Here is a 20,213-nt window from a genome sequence, read left to right as displayed (position 1 = left end):
CATAGAGATGCTTCTAACTATCTCCATCAAGATGAGAGAAATTATGAGAAAAATAAGATTCAAACATAGAGATAGAAATTCTTATGATCTTACTCCACAGCCTAAAAGTCATGATTGCATTATTAACAAACTAGCTAGTTTTGCTGAATGACAGTTTTGGCTCATCAGCAGAGTGAAGAAAACACTTAGAAGTTAAAAGCACAGTATAGAACAACGTGGAAAGGCAAATATATAGGAAAAAATGTTCTTGAATATACAAAAAATTAAGACCACAGAAAATGCATGACTGATGTGACTACAGAGAGTAAAACGTGGAGTGCAACAGTGCCAAGGTGTATGACTAGAGATGGTAAAATAGCATAGAAGTGGCAGAAATGGTAAAAACTTCTATTCCCTCCCTAGACTAAGGAAGAGGCACTTTATTAGTGAGTAATGAAGACAGTGAACAGCATCTACTAGAACAAACATTTTAAAATTAGGCTGTCTAGAAAACTTCTGGGTAACAATCTTTGAAGAACTGGCTAAAGAAATCCCAGGAATGTTAACATTTAATGAATCTTGGGTTATGAAGGAAATTACTGAAGATCACGACAATGTTCAAAAAGAGGGGTGACCAAGGTGCCTAGGCTTCAAGGCTGATCTGCCCTGGGCAAGCATGGAAAAGGTGACAGAAAAATAATCAAGGAAGGACAAACACTGTATTTTATGCCAGTCAATATCCACTCTTCGAGAAAACAGATCTGGCCAGCCAAACCCAATTTCATTCTTTGATGGCATTACACATTTGGCTTACCGATGTAAGCACGTAATTGTCATTTACTCAGATGTTTGCAGACTCTGAATCAATTAAAAATTAGCGTAAATCCAGCACAGGGACAGCTCACGTGAAGTGGGCCTGAAGGTCCGGCCTCACGCCTCCGGGGTTTCCCGCCGCATCCCCCTACTCCCCCGGGCCACGGCCCAGGTCTGGGGGCACGACGGCGAGTGACCACCAGGCGTGGGCAAGGGACCTGCCCCGCCTCCGGCACCCCGACAAAGACACCGCTCGGTGCCGGGAAAAATGAGACCGGTCCCGCTGGGGCAGGCGGGCGCCGGGCGGACCGGGCGCCCACAGCCGCCCCGCAGCCGCCGCCCCGCCCCTGACAGCGCCGCGTCACCCGCCGCGCAGCCCCCGCGCATGCGCAGACACTCTCCCCGCCGCCTTCCGGCCGTGCCGCACCGCGCCGCGCCGCACTGCCCGCGGGTCAGCCCGGGGCGCTGCCGGGGGTCGGGCGGAGCGGGGAGCGGCAGCCGGGGGCACGGCTGTCCGCCCTCCCCGCCTTGGCCGGGGGAGCGGGGCCGCGAGCGGGAGGCGGGGAAATGGGCTCCTTGGCGGGGTTCGGGCGAGCCTGCGCTGCCTCCCGGGCTCTGGGGCGGGCCCCCTGGCCCCGCTGGGGCTTGTCGGGCGGGTATCGCGGGCCTCTGTCCCCGGAGAGCCGGTGGTGGCGGTTACCGGGAGGTGCGGGTGGAGCTGGCGGGTGGGTTTCCGCGCTTGGCCCCCTGGAGGGAAGCAAGGCGGCGGGGGCTTGCTGGAGGGCTGCGCTGGGCCGTGCCTGGCTCGGGTGCCCCTCTGGCCGGGCGGTGGCTCCGGGTAGCCCTGTATTCCCCGTGTGCTCACGGGAAAATCAAAAGTAATTATGGAAACAGAAAGTGCTCCTGGCATATGCTGATTGAGAAGGAAAGGGTCTGAGACAGTCTAGCGGAGCAGGAAGAAAAGCCCTGGCCTAGGACAGGAAAGCAAGGCCTTGGGTAGCAGGTGAAGAAGCAGCACCACATGGTGGTTTGGCTTTTGTTTTAGGTGTGTTAGTTACCAATGTGTTCTCATGAAAATATCATCACTGTAAGTGACAACAAAACTGGTAGCATCTCACAGAATCGGAGGTTGCCCTGAAATAGGCATGTGGGAGTTTGTGGCCTTCACCTTTCTCATCTCTCAAATGTGCTTAGGCTGGCAAAGATTAATTGAGGTCTCCAGCTTTGGCTTGGGCTATTTAGATTAGCGATTCTGAAGTGAAAAGCAGGTTCCTCAGACCACTGGTTTGCATTCCTTAGGAGCTAAAGGTATTTTTGTTTTAAGGCTGCAGTTGGAAGAGAACAATCGAGTTGCGTGTTTGATTTGAGGCTGGTCATGTTTTCAGAGTGATGATGTGATGAAAAGTTTTGGGGACGATTTGTTGCTTTATCTCTGAATGTAGGAATTGGGACTGGCTGTTCTGAAATGGGTGATTTGGCAAAACATAGTGACCATTCCCCCATGTAACAGATGCTCAAGTTGATGTTCTGCCCTAGGATCATTTAAGAGCTTCTGTCTTCTGACACTAGGCCTGCTGCCTTAGCTTGAGGTCTGACACTTTGCCTTCCCTTTTGTTACTCTTTCCATTATTGCCTTTGACTCAGAATACTTACTTGTATTATGTTCATGTTAGATTTTTTTCCTGCTTCCTTTCTTGTGCTTTGCTAACAAGAGTAAATCAAAGTAGGCAGTTGTACATCAGGTTCTCTGGTGGGCAGACATATGTGAGTGAGGTTACGAGTGCTTCAGATTTGTGTTATTAAACCACAGTCTCCCTGTTACCATACTAAAATGGACTTAGCCCTGTCCTGCTAGTTACTCTGTCCCTGCTCTACGCTCTTGAATTTTTCATGCTCATCTTCTGGAATCAGCTGTGCAATACTTCTTTAAAAAAGAACTTTAAACTTTAATGTGAGTTTTGTGTACTTGAACGAACTCTGCTTAATTTCTCTGGAGACTCATGTCATCATTTATTCAAAAAGACACAGTATAAGGCTGTGCTATGAGCCAGCAGTGTGCCCAGGTGGCCAAGAAGGCCAATGGCATCCTGGCTTGTATCAGGATTAGTGTGGCCAGCAGGGACAGGGAAGTGATCTTGCCCCTGTACTCGGCACTGGTGAGGCTGCACCTTGATTCCTGTGTTCAGTTTTGGGCCCCTCACTACAAAAAGGACATCGAATGACTCGAACGTGTCCAGAGAAGGGCAACGAAGCTGGTGCAGGGTCTGGAACACATGTCCTATGAGGAGTGGCTGAGGGAACTGGGATTGTTTAGTCTGGAGAAGAGGAGGCTGAGGGGAGACCTCATCACCCTCTACAGCTCCCTGAAAGGCAGCTGCAGAGAGCTGGGGATGAGTCTCTTTAACCTAGTAGAAAGCGACAGGACAAGAGGGAATGGCCTCAAGTTGCACCAGGGAAAGTTCAGGATAGATATTAGGAAGCATTTCTTTCCAGAAGGGGTTGTTAGGCGTTGGAATGGGCTGCCCAGGGAGGTGGTGGAGTCCCCATCCCTGGAGGTGTTCAAGAGTAGGGTCGATTTAGAGCTTAAGGATATGCTGTAGGTGGGAACTGTGCTAGGTGAATGGTTGGACTGGATGATCTCCAGGGTCCTTTCCAACCTAGATGATTCTGTGAAGGCAACATATAGCTTCAAATACAGGATTATGGGACTCTTGTTCTTGTCTATTATATCCCATTCTACAAAGAAAGAATAAAGATGCAAAGAAGACAAAAAATGGGGTGGGGTAGGAAAGCTGAGAGAAAACCCTCCTCCGCACTTCTTTAACAGTGTGGATGTTGTCTCTGGCTTAATAACAATGGTTTTGTCCTCAGAGCTTTTTTGTTGCAGAGGTGTCTAGGTGGGAGACAGCTGATAAAGAACAGGAAGCTGCTGATGTGGCATTTTCTTAGAAAAAAATAATCTAGTGTGGGGAAATTATTTCTTTCCTCTCTTAAGAAAGATATCAGGAGAGACTGAAAAGAGAGTGGAGAAAAAGCTGGTGGAAATGGTCGAGGGAAGGTAGCTGATACAGGAAAGAGTTATGTGATTCATATAAAGATGATTTATTTATTTTTACACTTAATAGGCTGTTTTTTGCTAGATGAACTGTAACAGTGTTCATATAATGTTTTAAATAGGGCGAGAAAAACTTCCAGGTTGCTTCCTGCATTTAAGTGGTGTCTTTGCCTGTGCTTGTGTAGAAGTCAGAGGTATTGCAGTGGGCACCGTTTTTTGGTAGAGTTCACACTGTAATTGTTCCTGTGACTGGAGTTTAAAGCCAGCCTTAAGCTGAGTGCGACCTGCTAATAAACTAGACATGGTAAATTGTGGTTCAGTGTAGGTACTTTTTTAGTCTGTACTGCTGTCAGCAGTGTCCTAGTTAGGCTGATAATTATACCTGAATTAGTGTAGGCATTCTTTATATGCAGGATTATGCATTAAGAATTAGACTGATTTCATGTAAGGAATGCATGACTTCAAATGTGTGATCAGAGTACAATGAGTTGTTTTGTTTGCCTTAATTCTGGGATAGCTTGCAATACTCAGTCGTCTTAAGAGTTGTGGCTCTTTTGTGTTTCTTTTTGCAGGAAGGTTGGTCTGTCTATGTGTGGCCATTCTTCCTTGGGAGATGTCCAATGTTTCCAGTTATGCCCTTCGAATGGCCCGGCTGAGTGCTCAGATATTTGGAGAAGTTGTCAGGCCAACTGACTCAAAATCAATGAAAGTAGTGAAGTTATTCAGTGAGCAGCCTTTGGCCAAGCGGAAGGAGGTCTACAGCTGGTATCCTCCGCACAACACCTACTATGCCCTCACGAGGCAACTCCGTTACTTGGGTCTCTACAGGTAATCTTTGTATTTATAGGGTGGGAGCAGAACTGGAGATGGGAAAGGGGTGACTGTGAGTTTTGGTACAGTTTTTTTCCTGAAAGAAAAGAGGAACATGGAAAAAGGTTTAGTTCAGAGTATGGTGCATATGGAAATACGCACTTGATTGTTGCACTGAGGGCAAGGAGAGTAAAATAAGTGAGTACTCTCTAAGTAACTTTTACCTTCAGTGAGAAAGACTTCAGGTGTAGTTATGGGCAAGCAGTCATATATTAAATCGTTCTTGCTTTGGCTTTGTGGGGAAGGGAAGAGAGCTTTCTCATAGACAAGAGATGAGTGTGTAATTCTGAATATGGCAACAGAATGTACTACAAAAAGGTGGTTACCTTAACACAAAAATTGCACTGAGACAGTCTTACCATATATTCCTCAATCATTCAACAGCTAATAAGTGAAATTTAGAAGAGAAGGAAAGTCTCTGTTAGGCTGGAGGGGCTTTTTATCCTTTAAAATAAATTAAGTTAAATGAAATTTAAATGTGGTTTAAAAAGCCTTGTTAATTCCAGTTTCATCCAACCCAGTTGTCTGATTTCTAAGTGAATTTCCACAGTCTGGAGTAGGAAAAACTGCACTGCTAAAGAACATCAATAGGAGTCAAATGTAGTTCTTTGACTTAGGTCAGGTAGCAGTGAAGAAATCCCTGAAAATTGAGGCTGCTAACCCTGCAAAGTTAAAACAGGTTAATAAGTTAATTGCTGTTGCTTGTATCACAGTACTAGCCAGCAAGGATTGCATCTGGGATGCTCTTGGTTTAGGTGCATGTGCAAACTTTCTAGAATAGCTTTATGTTGACACAGCAAGCCTCAATGATATGATAAAGTTCTTTACTCTTCTTCCCCTTCTAATCTCAAGTTCCTTCTCTAGCTGTTCTGTGTACAGAGAGCTTGTAGAGGATCCGGTTTGCTGGTCAGAGATGCGTAATGAAGAGTCATAGACTAATAGAGCCTGATAACAATCGCAAGCTTTTTGTTTCTTTAGGAAAGTTGTGTTTAAAAATAGCGGTGCAGCAATCTTAGGCCGCTTAGGATGCAGTTGCGACTTTGGAAAAGTACCTTTGCACTGAAGAATACGGGGCAGAGATTAAACAGAATTTATTAGAACGTTATTGAGGATTCATTACCTCTGCCAGGCCCTTTATCCTCCTTCCTATTTTATTCTCCTGTTAAGATTCTACCAGTAGCTGATGCTTTCTTCATAACTCATCCTTGAAGTCACCTGAGAGCAGTGTCATGTACTGTAATTATTGCTCAGCATGCCCCTGTTTTCTTAGAAGCTAATGACCTGAACTCAGTATCTAGCACAGAAACACAATGTGCTGTTGCTAGACTGCTGAGCTAGATAAGGGGGAAATTCTTGTTCTTGTCTCTTGCTGATTTTTATATTTTACTGCTCATTTAAACACAGTGGATCAATAAATGCAATGGAAATAATATATATGGACATGCCATTTGTTGCTGAAAAGGGCAACCTTGTTAGTTCTGAAAGTACCAGAGGAAATCTTTGATGTTATTCAGTCCAGAATTACTGCTAGCAGCAACATTGAATACATTGCTGTAAGTTTCAATATGGACTTCAGTGTTAAAAAAACGTTCGAGGGTTGTTTTTTTTCATTATCATACAGTTCGAAGAACCTTCCACATCCAGGTATTCCGAGAAATAAACTTTTTTCCTTCCTCCCCCATCTAGGGATGAGCATCAGGACTTTAAGGAGGAGATGAGGAGAATGAAAAAGCTCCGTGGGAAGGAAAAACCAAAGAAGGGGGAAGGAAAGAGAGCTCTCAAGAAGAAATAGTGCCACTTGGACAATATAATGAACTACTGTGGAAATGCTGGAGAAGAGCTTTCTGTTCCCAGCTGGAGAGGTCTTGGCATGTGAGCTGCATGTGGAGCACAAGAAACACACTGTGAAATACTGGAGTCCACCTCAGAAGTGCACTTTGGTCTTTGGTTTTATTGGTTTTGAACTTCTGTAGTTTAAATAGACTGTATATTGTAGCACGTTCATTTGTCAGAGCCCTCTCTTACCCAAGTAGTAAAAACAATGAAAAATAAAAAGTGCTCAGTGTTTTTCTTGCAAACATCTGTAACTATTTCAGTTTTTCTGGATCTGGAAAATTGTTTTCTTCTACTGCTGCTTGTCATCTTGCCTGTTATAATGAGGTTAACTTCAGGTAGCTGTTTTTTAAATTTTTAATTTTTTTTAAGTTGCTTTTAGAATCTGTTCCGCATTTTGCACTGGACAATACTTCATGGTCCATTGCCAGCCCACAGCACTGTCATGGTACTCTGAATACTTAGATACTGCAGCAGAATAGGCTGCAATATGAAGGCTCAAACTGTTTTCCAGTTTGAGACCCCCCTACTAATTAATATACAATATTTAATTACTGTAATAGAAACGTTTTGAATTTATTTTGCTTGCCTGGAGGAGATGTATGAAATACTTCATAAGGTGATGAACACTTTTACTGGTGTTCAGTATGTGGTTTTATCACTAGGCTCCTTCAGTGTTAATATTAATGATTGCATAGATCTGCATTCTTGGCTGTCAGTCCCTGTCAGGGAATAGAAGGTACAGAATGCAGCTGTGCTGCTCTGCCCGGCCATGTGTGTCTTGACTGGGTGTACCCTGAAATAGCATCTTTTAATTTCCAGATGATGTAAGCTTAGAGGAACATCCCTGAAGTAGTAAAGGAGAGCTATTAAAAATGTAGAGTGACTGGAGCAGAAAGTATTTGCACAGTCAGCTTGGGGTATGCTTTGATTTTGCATATAGAGGCATTCTGAGGTTAGGAGCAGTGCGAACCTACTGGCATTTCTAAGCCAAGCTTGTTCAAATTTAAGTGTATTTGAAGGGATCTGTCTGATCACTGATATCAGTGGATCTACATAAGTTTGTAACAGCTCAACAACTGTACTTCACCAAGGTTATTAACTGAAGAGGTGCTGATTGTATTAAAAGTGTTTCTGGTGAGCTGTGTTCTTGTTCAGTATCCTTACAGTTACCTAGTTTTTTTAGGAGAGCAGTGTTGTGGGAGAAACACCTGAGTTCTTACCACAATCAACAAAATGCTATGGAAGCTAATAGATGTCTTCTCTGTAGTAGCATGATAAATCCTTTTAGTAATTCACAGCTTTTGCTCAACTCTAACATGCCTACAGCATTTTAGAACTCTATGTGTTGTCTGTGGGTTGTGATCTGTCTGGTACTGGACTCTACAGAGACTGTGATGGGCCCTCTGAGAAGTACTTGCATGCAGCCGGGGGAGGCGGTCTCATTCCCTTGAATTCCACTTCAGGAAGAAGAGCAGCATGGAGCCACATACTAGGTAGGAGAGGGAACTGCTGGAGTAGGAAGACTGCTGCTGCCTGACACTGTGTTTCTGGCTGTGAGGGATGTAGTTGCTCGGTTGCTTCTGTTGTACTCATTGGCTAGAATTAGGTCTTCTCAAAAATGGCTGTTTCCCTTGCTCTGAGACTTCACTGTAAAATAACGATGATTCAGCCATTATTGAAAGATATCCTAGTATTAGGGTAATGCATTTCTTGCTGGGAGTGTTAGCATAACTACTTTGTACCAGAGAATGCAGCCTTCTCCATAGCTGGGATAGAAATAGGCACTTTCCTACCTCCCTTCTAACCTGTGCTCTGTCATTTAGGAATAGACATTGCCTGAAGAAGACCATGTTTTGTTAATCACAGGGTCTATAGACAAATTGGAAGTCAATCCTGAAATGTCATGCCAGGTATTAATGCAGTATGTGTATTTAGGAGGAGAAGGAAAGTTTCTGCCATATTCTGAGAGGTAAGGATGGGAACACTTACACTTTATACAGCTATTGGCATAGTGGCATATCTACTTTATGTACAAGTAACCAAGCTCAATTAGATTTTTATTTCTGTCTTTCTCCTGCAATTTTTATTTTCACCATTCAAAGTGCTGTGTTTTGTTACAAAATCCACTCTTTTCCCCAAAGGTGTGAGGTGACTGTCCCCAGCAGATGTTTAGATGGATGATTCTTGATTAGAATCTTGATTAGTCTCTGAGGGACTGAGAGTCAAAACCCTAACCTCTTCCCAATCCTGAACAGCTTTATTAAGTGCCACTGCTTACTTATTTTACAGTGCTTTAACTATGTCTGTCTGTAATTATACTCTGGTATAATATAGTCATAGCTGCTGAGTACTGTCTTGATAATCACTAGCTATTCTGTAAACAGCCTGACCTAGTTGCTGTATATATCTTACAGGTAGTGCAGCTCTTGCTAGACCTCTTATTACAGAAAGTCCTGCAGACAGGCAGAAGTTCACTTGCATGTGACAATACTTTGTAATGGTGGAAGGAAAAAAAGCTTTCTGGCAAAGGTACCAGTGTGTTAAAATATATGTGCTTAACTCAGGAAAGTATTAACTTGAAAAAAGCTTCTCTATGGAAGAGTTCTACTTACTAAAGCAATGCGCTGTGATTACATAGTTCAGTGAAATGCACCTGAGTTACTCTATGATTTTAGACAAAATACTTTGTCTTACTTGTCTACGTTTCCTCAAGAGTAAAATCAGAATAATGATCACTTAGTGAATAGTGTCATGAGGGTAAGCTGCTTCTAGGATGGGAATTTAGCTCAGAAGAACCTTGTGTAAAGAGCAGCTTAGTGTGGATATGGTAGGACTTGTACCTCCACATATTTCAGAGCTTTATTTCAGAGAGATGATTGTATGCAACAGTTGATGACATTTTTAACATATAAAATAAGCTGTGGTAAGTTACTGTGTTCACTGTTCTGTTTGAGATGTTAGAGATTTCAAATGCTGAAAAAATCTTTATTTGGTCAGAAAGTAAAAATCCCTTTAAAAAAAATACGGATATTTCTTAAACTGTAATTATTTTGGAAATTTGAAATTACTTGTGTACATATTCCTCTACCACTTTGAAGGCAATTTTAGAATAATTTTAAAAACAACAATCAACAAAGTTCATTTGAAACGTTTTGGTAAAGCTTTACAAATATGAAAGGCTGTTTTGATGAGCAAATAACTGTATTTTGTATGGGGTTTCTTTCTTTTAAAGCACAAAGAATAATATGCAAAGAAAACAAGTGCTTTGGGATCTCAGATTGATTCCTTTAAACTCAGTTCTCCTTTGTAACTGTTTGATTGTGACACTTCTTGAACAATCATTTGGTATTAGATCCCGGAAACAAAATCATTCAAGGGGATGTTCTCTGTCATCTTGATATTGAGACATGAGAACAGGAACTCTTCCTGTTTAATCTCTTCTAGGGGCAGCATCATTTCCTTTCACTGTCCCAACAACAATGGAAAAATTCAAAGGTTATAATAATAATTTTAAAAACAAAGGATTTATTAGGCATATAATAGGAAGCAGAAATGAAAACAATACCCTTACCATAAATCCTAGAGGTAAAACTTAAATGATGAGTGTGGGTCGGACACAGAATGGATCTTTCTGTGCCTGCACATCTGGAGTAGCATGAAGAAAGGCATTTTAGTCTTTTCACTTCTTTCTCATCACTTTTTATTGTCCTTTTCCTTGAGTGTGATGATAGTGTCTTGAGTACAGAGAGGAAGGAACAGACATGAAAACATCTGAAGGAATTTGCTTGTGAAGGCTCAGTTACAGCAGAGCAGAGCTATAGTGTGCCCAAATGGTGAGGAACATGACTGTAGACAGATGTTAGAGGGATGTTGCCACCATGATGGCTGAGAAAATATTAAGGGTTGTCTAAGGGGGATAAATATGAAATCAACAGGATAACAACCATAACGTCAAAGTCTCTTTATGCATACTGCATTAAATTGTACTGGGGGAAATTCCACAAAGTGAAATACTTAGAAAAATTGAGACGATTCCCAAGAAGTGGGTTTGGCTTCTGTTGTCTGAGTTGGGCAGAGCTAGGCTGAGCCAAGTGTTATAAAACATTGCACTGGGACCACTTCTCTCCTGGAAGAGGAGGCGGCAGACTGGATGACCTCATACATTTGCTCATATCATAGTTAGGTCTGTGAAAAGAAATCTCACCAAGAGCTACAAAAGGATTTTTATATCCATTAGGTTTTTTTGTCTATGCTTGAAAGTACTTTACTTCATCCCAGGGCTCCTAAAGCTGTTTGTAAATAATTCATGGAGTTCAGAGGGTCTCTCCCATTTCAGTTGTTGTTTCTGCAGGTCTGATGTTTGCCTTACAGGCTGCTTCAGTAAATAGGCTTTTAGTGGTATTAGAAACAAAAACCACCTGAGGTCCAGAAAGCCAAAAACCCATTCTACTGCCACATGCCATGTTGTGTCACTGCAACTATGTAATTGCAAATGCATCACATTCCTCAGTTTCCACTGCAGTCTTGCCTGGATAAAAATGAATGGGGTCACTTGGCCCCCAGCTTTCAAAAGTGCATGTCTAAAGTACAATTCCAGATTCACACACCTCCAGAAGTGGTCTTGCCTTAGAAGCTATGTGAATATTGAGTATATCCAACCAGTATCAATGGGCTTTACCTCTGAATAACATCTAGGTAAATCCAATGCCGGCATACAGAGTTATAGATCCCTTTAGCCTTTGACTGACAGTGGTCTCTTCAGGACAGATGAAACAACATTTTTCTAGAGACTCTGTCACGCCTGTGCATGCAATAGCTGCTTCCCCAGGGATACTGAGTGTTGTTTAGAATAATATTAGGCTGTCTGGGTACCATGTGTTGGTTTCCACAGAGAAGAGAGCTGCAGGTGGCTTAAAGAAAGCCTCATCCACTGGTAGACTGGAGCAGTACAGTCTGACGTGTGGTGTGCTGACATCTGGGTGATGCTGTTCTATTTGCAATCAGCAACTATCATTGACAAGGTGCAGCATTTCTAATTTCTATAGTTGCATGCGAAGGAGCCTGTGTGTGAGACAGGCAGCTTCAAGATGCTGCTCAGAGTATTTCTGGGGGAGCAGCTGGCAGTGACAGAGATGATGCGAAAGAGTATTGCATTCAGTATTAAGCTGGCTAGTTAACAAGAAGTTTGGGTTTTGCTTTTGGTTTTTTAATTATTTCCATTATGTCAGAGTTTATGCTGGCTTTTTATCTAAATAAAGAGATATGACTGATGCTTCAGCTGATGTTACTTAGTATTATATTTAGTTTATAGGCATAGGAGCATTTACATGAAGCCTCCAACATAAAGCAGTATTCAGCTGGCTTGTCCAAACTGGCATATTTATATTGGAGAGGAGCCTGTGAATGAAGCAGTGCAGATGCCACCTAGACAGACAACATTTCTTGCATGAGCGGATGGGAAGCGATTGATACTCTGGCTGCGTGTGAGGCAGCATGTGTTATTTCTTGGCTGTCCGTCCTGGGTCTGTTTGGTGCAACTGATGTGCAGGTAAGCATTGTTCTAAACTTCACAAATGCTTTTTGAACGAGCAGCATAAGCCAGAAAGTATCAATTAGGCTAGGGAGTGTCAGAATTGTTCCTCTCAACTAGAAAGTAACACTGCAGCCTCTTTATTTTTCTGCTTTTGCACTTAGTCATCCTGCTTATGTGCTGTGATGTTTGCCAAAATACTGCTCCATTGCCTGACACCAGTACAGCCAACAGTGTGATGTGTTTCTGTATTTTCAAACGCAAGTTGTTTGAGAGCATCATCAAGTTTATTAACAAACATTAATGCCCTCTGAGGACAGAGAGTATTGACTAGGCATGCAAACCACTTAAAAATAAGATAAAACGAAGATCTAAGCTGGAGCCTTGCAGAATTCTCCCGGAGGAGGGTAACAGAAATTGTGTTCATTTACCAAAACATATGTGTCTTCTGGAGAGAGAAGTCATATTACATTAGAAAGGAATAACCATGTTTGAGGGCCTTAGCATAACCGCAAGCTTCAACCAGTCCACAGCATCAAAAACATTGAGAGGCCATTGACCACTGCACCAGAAAATTTGCCTTTGGCCAAGTGAATACTTGCAAGAACGATGAGAACACAGCAGCATGGTTCAGAGATTGTCCTAATTCCAACATGCTTGGCAGGCAGCTTGCCTCTTCATGAGAGACAAAACGTCTGTAAGGCTTGCGTTGTCTTGGTGGGAGTGAGGATTAAAAGATGAGGATGGATTATGAACTGTGATAGCAACTCTCAGCAAAAGACACTTACGTTTAAATGTATAGGGTGTATATAGGTATATTACAATATAAGCATTCATTTAACAAGGTTATCCATCCAATTTGACCTATCACTGAAGAACAGTAACTCTTAAAACTCCATCAGTGTGGGGTACTGCCCTGAAAACCCATGATCAGTCACCATGTTCTCTCTGTCCCACGTCAAAGCTGTGGTTTCTGCATTTGGTTCATATTATTGATTTAGCCTTTTTGGACTCTTAAAGTTTCCTTACGTTGGGCCAATACCAACCCTAATGGACTTTTTATGCTCAGTGAGGAGGCTAGAAACTGAAAGGTGCAGTTACTATCTAAACTGTGATTAGATCACAGATGTAGAGAGTTACCAACCTGTCTGTAAAGTGCTGGAGAATCAAATTACAGCAGGCATTCAGGCCAGAGGAAGATCAGCTAGCCTGGATAATATGAAGCAAAATCCTAAGACTGGAACATAATTGAACAGTCGTTTTCTGAACAGCAAAATAACTTGTTTGAGGTGGCCTCCTTTCCTGTCTTTTCTTGGAACTCAATCATGTAAAATTTTTTTTGTGCCTAAATGGGATGGGTTTGAGTTATGAAATGTGATTGTTCACATTATAATGTGAGGAATCTAATACTATTTAGTCCTTAAAGGTGATCACCTTATCACTATCCAACACAAAGGACTTGGAAATCAGATATCCGAACAAGCTGAATTCATTAAAGCTATAATGAGGGATGCTAAGGAGGGTCTTGACCAATCTTCTTAAATGGGAGATTTAGTCCTGGTGTCAGTAAAGTACATCAGGCAGGAAAATAAGTGCTCCTGACTCCTTTGTTTCCCTGTTTTCATCTGCTTCTTGTTTCTTAGCAGAGCCACATCTTCTCCTCCATTGTCTACTTCTACTATGTTCCCTCTCCATCTAATCTTCTGCCTTATCCCTCCCCCTCCTTTTCCACTGGCTGCTACTTCTATTCTCTTAATAGTGATTTCAAGGCTCATGCTCTCTCTTGATGGTCCCTTATATGCCACACCTGTCAGTATTTACACTACTGTTCAATAAAACATAGTTTTCTCAGCTTCCCATGCTAGTACATGAGTGAAAGCAGGAGGCCAGCAGAGAGAGAGGCAGAGTGCTGCGATGCAGGACATACATTGCTGAACCCCGAAGCCACTGCTCAGACAAGGAAGGAAACAGGTTAGCATTTTGTTCTTGTGATGCCGAACAACGTGCAGGGTATGGAAGGGACCTGTATGCAAAGTCACTCCCACGTCCCAGTCCCATTACCTTTCCTGCTCCTTGCCTCCCACACACTGCCTCCAAAGGAAAATGTGTTGCTTTTTACTTTTGGAAGGTTTAGGCTGTGGTTTAGGGAGAGATGAGCAACAGTTTTGTAAATAATTGGTCTAAAATAAATTGAATCCTTGACCCAAATGAAAACTATGTAAATATTTCTAGTAGCACTGCAAAAAAAATCCAGATACGTTATTATTTATATATAAAAGAAAGTTTGCTAGATCAACATTGCTTGGAATGGTAGCATGAAAACTGAGTTAAGAACCTGGTGGATTCACATTTCCTTCTTTTTTGCCTACCTCCTTTTTTCTCCTAGTCTCCATCCATTCTCATCACTTGTGCTCGTGTATTTAACTTGAAGGCAAAGAGCTATGAAGTCTCCAGCAACTAAAAAGTAACATGGATGAGATTGTTCAGCTGTCAGGTTCAAATCACTACCTGAACATTACCTAATTTCTCACTGAAGGTATGAATGTTTCAGGTTCAGCAGTGTCACAGAATGGTTTATCTCCTGAACTAGAAGTTCTCAGGAAGCTACCAAAGGAAAAAATACATATGATCTGTACAGGAATAGTTTAAAAACAAAACAAAAAAAAAGCAGCCTTGCTTTTTCTATTGTGTCATAGCTTCACATTGGAGCAATCAGACAGTGATCCCTAGAAATATGAAAAGATAGTATATCTTAAAGTGAGTGCAATAATAAACCTATTACTCTCCTAAATGCGTTAAAAGGAACTTTAAAAAAAAGTCTGGGTTCTTCCCTCAGAAAATATATTTATTCTTTTCCTGGAGAGCGAAGTAATTTTTTTAAGTATGTATTATTCTGACCAGTAATCAGAAAATGACTGCATTCTGGACAGCAGCCTAAGTTTTGTTCTGCTTTATGTTTTCTGGCTAAGAAAACAGGGAACATGACTGTTGTCATTTGTATCTGTGTTCCATCAACATCTGTATTTCTGCTGTTATGTTTGAGGATTAATCTGATATATAAACCATACCATTCCCTTAGATACTTTACGTTGTGCACTTTCACTTCATACTACAACATTTAAAAGCAATATGTATATTTTAATATACTTTAGAAGATCTGTAACTATTTTCTCATGGGGCAGAATTTAATCCAGCATTTTCAAATGAACATGGGCCAAGTGCAAATGCTACAATGTATGGGACAAATACTGTCTTTTCAGTGTATGAAAAGGCTAAGCAGTTTTGGGAAATCTGGGCAAATTTTAAGGGCACTTTAGACATTCAGAGTTGAAGATGAGTCGAATTTTCACACCGCTGTAAGAAATCAGTTTCTATTATCATATCAATATGCAAATTAAGGTGTTTTTTTGATTAAGAAACTGAAAGGCTGGGGTTTTTTGACATAATATCTTCTATTGAAAGAACATCATAAATGAGACCATTTGGACATTCTTCTTTTGGAGCATCTCGCTAGGATTAATTCTTTTTTGGGAGGAAAGGATAAAGTTCAAATGATCACAAGGAGACAGTTGCTGTCAGGTAGCCATATAATTTTTTTTAATGACTCATTAAGACATTGTTCTCTTGAAGTTCAGGTGTTGATGAGATTAGACATATGTTCTGGTGGTGGGCAATCTAGCTGAAGAGTCTTTAAGAGCTGGACGTGTTTTCTGATCTGAATTAAAGTAAAAAAATTCTGAGGAGGATCATAACCCCAGTGCATAACTAAGAGTTTGATGGGAGGTGGCAGGTTTTGTGTTTACAAGTATGCATTACCTGCTGCAGTACCAGATAAACTGGCTGTGCTGCATTGTGGGAATCAACCAGCCAGTGCTCCGAGTAGCTTAAGGATTTGATAGCAGAAACCAGACTTTCATATCTCTGTTATAAGTTTGATTTTGACCTATGTTGATAGTGAAAACTAGTCTCTGTGAAAGATGTTGATGATATCAGTTATCAGTAGCTAGGATTTCATATCACCAAGAAATAGTTATAGGTAATAATGATTTATCTTCCATCACGTGAAGGAGTAGGAAATTCCACTTATCACTAGGTGTGGATTCCCCCAAACAAGAGGAAAGTATAGCATAAAGAGTAGATTTCTGTCTCTTTCCTGCACAACTATCTTTTCAAACAGTATTCTGTTCTTTATTTTAGGTGGAACGCTGATTTTTTAACTCATGTATTTCAGGTGGTAACTGCTGTGTGCCCAGTTTTGGTCATCAGTTGTCACTATTAGGGCTTAGAATTGCAACTCTTCGGGCGGTACATCAAACGTAGTAAGGAAGTCTAGGAAATATATTTTATGTGAATGAAAATCTGAAAAAATTAGAAGCTCGAGAACAAAGGCATGCAAGATTACTAAATACATTGAGAAAGATTACAATTTACAGACTGATAGTATTCTACTAATTCCACTGCTAGATTTATGCCCTGGTCATAAATTGCTTGGGGAATAAAACAATGGCTATGACTACGTTCTGTCACTGAGACTAAATTACCCCTTGGCATAAATTTCATTGAAACGAATGGACTTTCTCTGTTTGTTAACCCATATTACTCTGCTGGCTTTTCTACAATAGGCCGTGTGCTGGTAGAGCCATCTCATATTACCTCTGCCACCTTTTTCTTCAAAGATCAGAGAAATTTGTCCTAGCATTTAGTCCTCAGCATGAGTTATTTTCCAGAGTCTGTGTGTATTTTTCACTACCATTACACATTCCCATCGCATAGCAGGAATTGCTGATAATTATCCTCTTCATTAATGTGGCTATTAGAGAAAATGTCTAAACTTGGCGAGCTGCTTAGTTTGTACATTGTACATCTTATGTATTTGTGCAGTCTTTTTGTTGACTACACTGCTGGCCACCAATTGTAGGAAAACCTAGGCTCCTATCTCAGGAAAGCATAGCCTGTCAAATAATAAATTAAAATCCATTTAAATATTAATTAGATTATTTTGCTTATTTCTCATGTGTATTCAGAAGGTGTTTAATGCTGTGTAGCTCTCCACAGAAAAGACCTTCAGCTAAATTCATGCCCAAAGTTCCTTCCCTTCATAACACAGCGTCTGGTATTCCTGACTCCATTGTGGTTTTGCTGTGTCCATACAGTAAATTGATGTTGCATTTATTTATCAGTTACAGCACTGCCAGTATTGAACTGAATCTGAGATGCTTTTACACACCGATGGCCCCAGTGTGAAAGGTGAAATATAAACCTGAAATCTATCATCGGGATTATTACATTAAGAGGTTGTATGGTTATGTATTCACAACTGCAGTGAAACAAAGATAAGTATGTTTGCACTTGCATGTTTCAACTTAGTATTTTAATTGACTACCATAAAACATATCAGGTTATGATAGAACAGCCTTTACCTTCTCTGAAATCCTGCTGGTTTTCTGATATGTTAGATTTTCTTTGCGATGCATTAAAATACTGTTATCAATCTGGTATTTATCATAAAGGCCTTTTCAGCAAGAAAGCAACTTAAAATACCTGATTTAATGAATGCTTTATACATGTAAGCAGCATTTCGATGGGTGTGGCATACAGGGATATGATGCAGGTCTGTTTTTACTTTAGATGGGAGCACTCTGCCACTTTGGGGGAAGATGGCCACAGGCACTGGGGACTTGGGGGGAGCAGGCTTTGGGGGGCAGCGGTGGCTGCTGGCTCCAGCTCCTCTTCGCTTCTGAGCTGGAGAGAGCAGTATTTCCCAATGCACCATACCCACCACCTTGCTTCCTCTGTCATTCACACCAGAGGACAGAAGCCCGGCAGGTCCCGCTGTGTGAGCCCACCTTTTTCTTCCCCTGGTAAGCCAGACTTTCGGGGAAGGAGGTGGATGTCCCATCGTGCAGACAGGCTGGACGATCGTATTTGGAAACAAGCATCTGCTCCCAGACCTCCAGCTCGGACAAAGCTGGCCAGATGATAAGGGAGGCGTTACTGAGAAGGATGCTGAGCTCACGTCCAGACCCTGCCCTCGCCTGAAGCACCCTGTGTAAATAAAGCACCGGCCTGCGGTGGCTCAAGGCCCAAATGCCGTCAATAGAAAAAATAAGGACGTTTTATCCATTCTAGCAATCAATTATTGTAGTTATAACTAGGGTAAGTACATCATTTTCAGATGAAAATGTGGGGTTTGGAAGTATCTCTGTCATTGCGTCGTGGTACCTGTTTATAAAGATCTACCTCAAAGCCACCACACTATTGTTTGCCAAATGACGTCAAACCAGTAAAGGGTCCCTTTCCGCCCCTGGCTCTTCACCGCGCTCCTGTTCCAGCACACCGTTAGCTCACACAGCACGTACGGTCCCATTTGTTTCTCATTTTAATCCCGCCGGCACCTCAGTCCCGGTTTCATTCCACCCGCAGCTGGCGGGGTTCCCCGCGCTGTCCCCGAGGCCGCCGCTGGGAAGGACCCGCAGGCCGGGGCAGTGCTGGCAGCCCGCCGCAGGCGCTCTGGCCCTCGGTGCTCGCCCCCACGCCCCGCCAAGGCGGCTCTGGGCGGGCTCCTCCGGCCTCCGCCGGGCCCGCCCGCGCCACCGGCCCCCAGCGCGCCGGGCCCGGCCCCGTGCACCACCGGCCGCGCTACCGCCCCGCCAGGGGGCGCCGAGGCGGCGGGGGGCGGGGCCGCGGCGAGGAGGCGGGGCCGCAGCCCACGTTTGAGTTCCCAGGGCGACGGGTGGTCGCGCCGTGACGTCAGGGTGTTTCCCGATGACGTCAGGCGGCTCATGCGCAGTGGCCGCGGCGGCGATTCTGGGTGACGTCACGGGCCGGGCGTGACGTGCCGGCGGCGCGGGCCGCTGGGAGCTGGCCGGGATCTGCGCTCGCCCCCTCCCCCCCTCCCACTACGGGTCGCGGCTGGGGGCGTCCCGGCGGCGGGGACGCGGCTCCCCCCTCCCCCTCCCTCGCCCCGGCGCTTCGATCCAAGATGGCGGCGCTGAGCAGCGGCAGCAGCGCGGAGGGGGCCTCGCTCTTCAACGGGGACATGGAGCCCGAGCCGCCGCCGCCCGCGCTCGGCGCCTGCTACGCGGGGGGCAGCGGCGGCGGCGACCCGGCCATCCCGGAGGAGGTGAGGCCACTCGGCGGCTGCGGCGGCCGCCCACCTCCCGCCGCCGATCACGCCCCCGCGCCCGGGGGCCGCCGGCGGGCCCGGCCTGGGCGACGGCGGCGACGCGGGGCTCGCCGGGGCCGGCGGCGGCGGGAATCCCCGCGCCGGGGAGGCCCCGGCCTCCTCCCCCCCCCCCCCTCCGGCGGCGGGGGCGCCGCTCTCTCCAGCCGCCGCCGGTGATGCAGTGTCGGGGCGGGGAGGTTCCGCGCCTCTCCGCGGCCTCGCTCCCGCCGCGCACCCCCCGGTGCTCGCAGGCAGCGCCCGTGGCCCGGGCCCGCTCTGTCCCGGGGGCGGCCCGTGCCGCCGGGAGGAGGCGGCGCGCCCGGGGCCGCGCGGGGCCGGGGGCCGGGGCTTCCCCCGCCCCGCCGCGCTCCGGCTGGGGAGGGGCGGCGGTCGCGGTCCGGTTTCAGACGAGCCCCGCTCCGTGCCCCCGCTGTCAGATGGCTGTTAGCGGGTGGCTCTGGCCGGCAGAGCTTTTGTGTGGGGCTTTTGTAATCGGTTTCCCCCGATGGTTTGGAAACACTCGAAACGCATATTAAAAGCAGGGTTGGGTAGGGTTCCTTCTGTGGCTGTTGGCCTGGCTCACCGTTCCTACGCGAGGACTCTGAGGAAATGTTAACGGACAGGGCACTGTGCAGGCACTGAGGATGTCGGGCCTCTGGTTTGTGTTTCTTACATACTTCCTGTGTTTTGGGGCATGTTACTTAACTTCCCAATCCCACGGAGAGCGAGTGGTACTACCTGTTTTGCTAGGGTTAAAGTGTAAGTTGCTAACGTTTCTGAAATGTTTTTGGAAGGTACAATGAAATGTGCCGTAGCAACCTCAAGGTGTTTTGACGATCCAAATACTGTAGGCTTTGAAGTCAGAACGAATTGCCAAATGTCATGCATCAGGTGTGTTCTGGAGGTAAATACAGATGCCAGAAGCTCGGCCTTCTTGCTTTGAGTGTTAGTTGCAGAAGATCATT

General features: G+C 44.3%; 2 protein-coding genes across 5 annotated transcripts in view; both read left to right on the top strand.

Moving 5' to 3' along the window:
• Positions 1–1,186: 1,186 nt before the first annotated feature.
• MRPS33 (mitochondrial ribosomal protein S33) lies at positions 1,187–6,797 on the top strand. 2 transcript variants are annotated; one of them, XM_074902018.1, is made up of 3 exons: positions 1,187–1,243; positions 4,420–4,675; positions 6,404–6,796. In XM_074902018.1, exons 2-3 carry the CDS (start codon positions 4,461–4,463, stop codon positions 6,507–6,509), a joined length of 321 nt encoding a protein of 106 aa, XP_074758119.1. In that variant the 5' UTR covers positions 1,187–1,243; positions 4,420–4,460; the 3' UTR covers positions 6,510–6,796. The 2 variants fall into 2 exon arrangements, with proteins under 2 accessions (XP_074758119.1, XP_074758120.1); XM_074902019.1 differs by lacking the exon at positions 1,187–1,243 and adding an exon at positions 1,908–2,381 and having other exon boundaries at positions 6,404–6,797.
• A 12,132-nt stretch (positions 6,798–18,929) lies between these two features.
• The window catches only part of BRAF (B-Raf proto-oncogene, serine/threonine kinase), a 90,587-nt gene continuing 89,303 nt past the window's right edge, over positions 18,930–20,213 (top strand). For 2 of the 3 annotated variants that reach the window (XM_074902007.1, XM_074902006.1), the window contains exon 1: positions 18,930–19,206. In XM_074902007.1, the coding sequence (XP_074758108.1) occupies positions 19,066–19,206 (141 nt within the window). In that variant the 5' untranslated portion in view covers positions 18,930–19,065. Of the gene's footprint in view, positions 19,207–19,801; positions 19,907–20,213 lie in introns of those variants that run through there. The other variant, XM_074902008.1, reaches the window with a different exon arrangement.

The sequence above is a fragment of the Athene noctua genome, chromosome 3, assembly GCF_965140245.1.
Source record: "Athene noctua chromosome 3, bAthNoc1.hap1.1, whole genome shotgun sequence".
In the NCBI taxonomy this organism is placed as follows: Eukaryota; Metazoa; Chordata; class Aves; order Strigiformes; family Strigidae; genus Athene; species Athene noctua.
The sequence above is the reverse complement of the archived record's forward strand: the minus strand, read 5'-3'. Positions and strand labels throughout refer to the sequence as shown.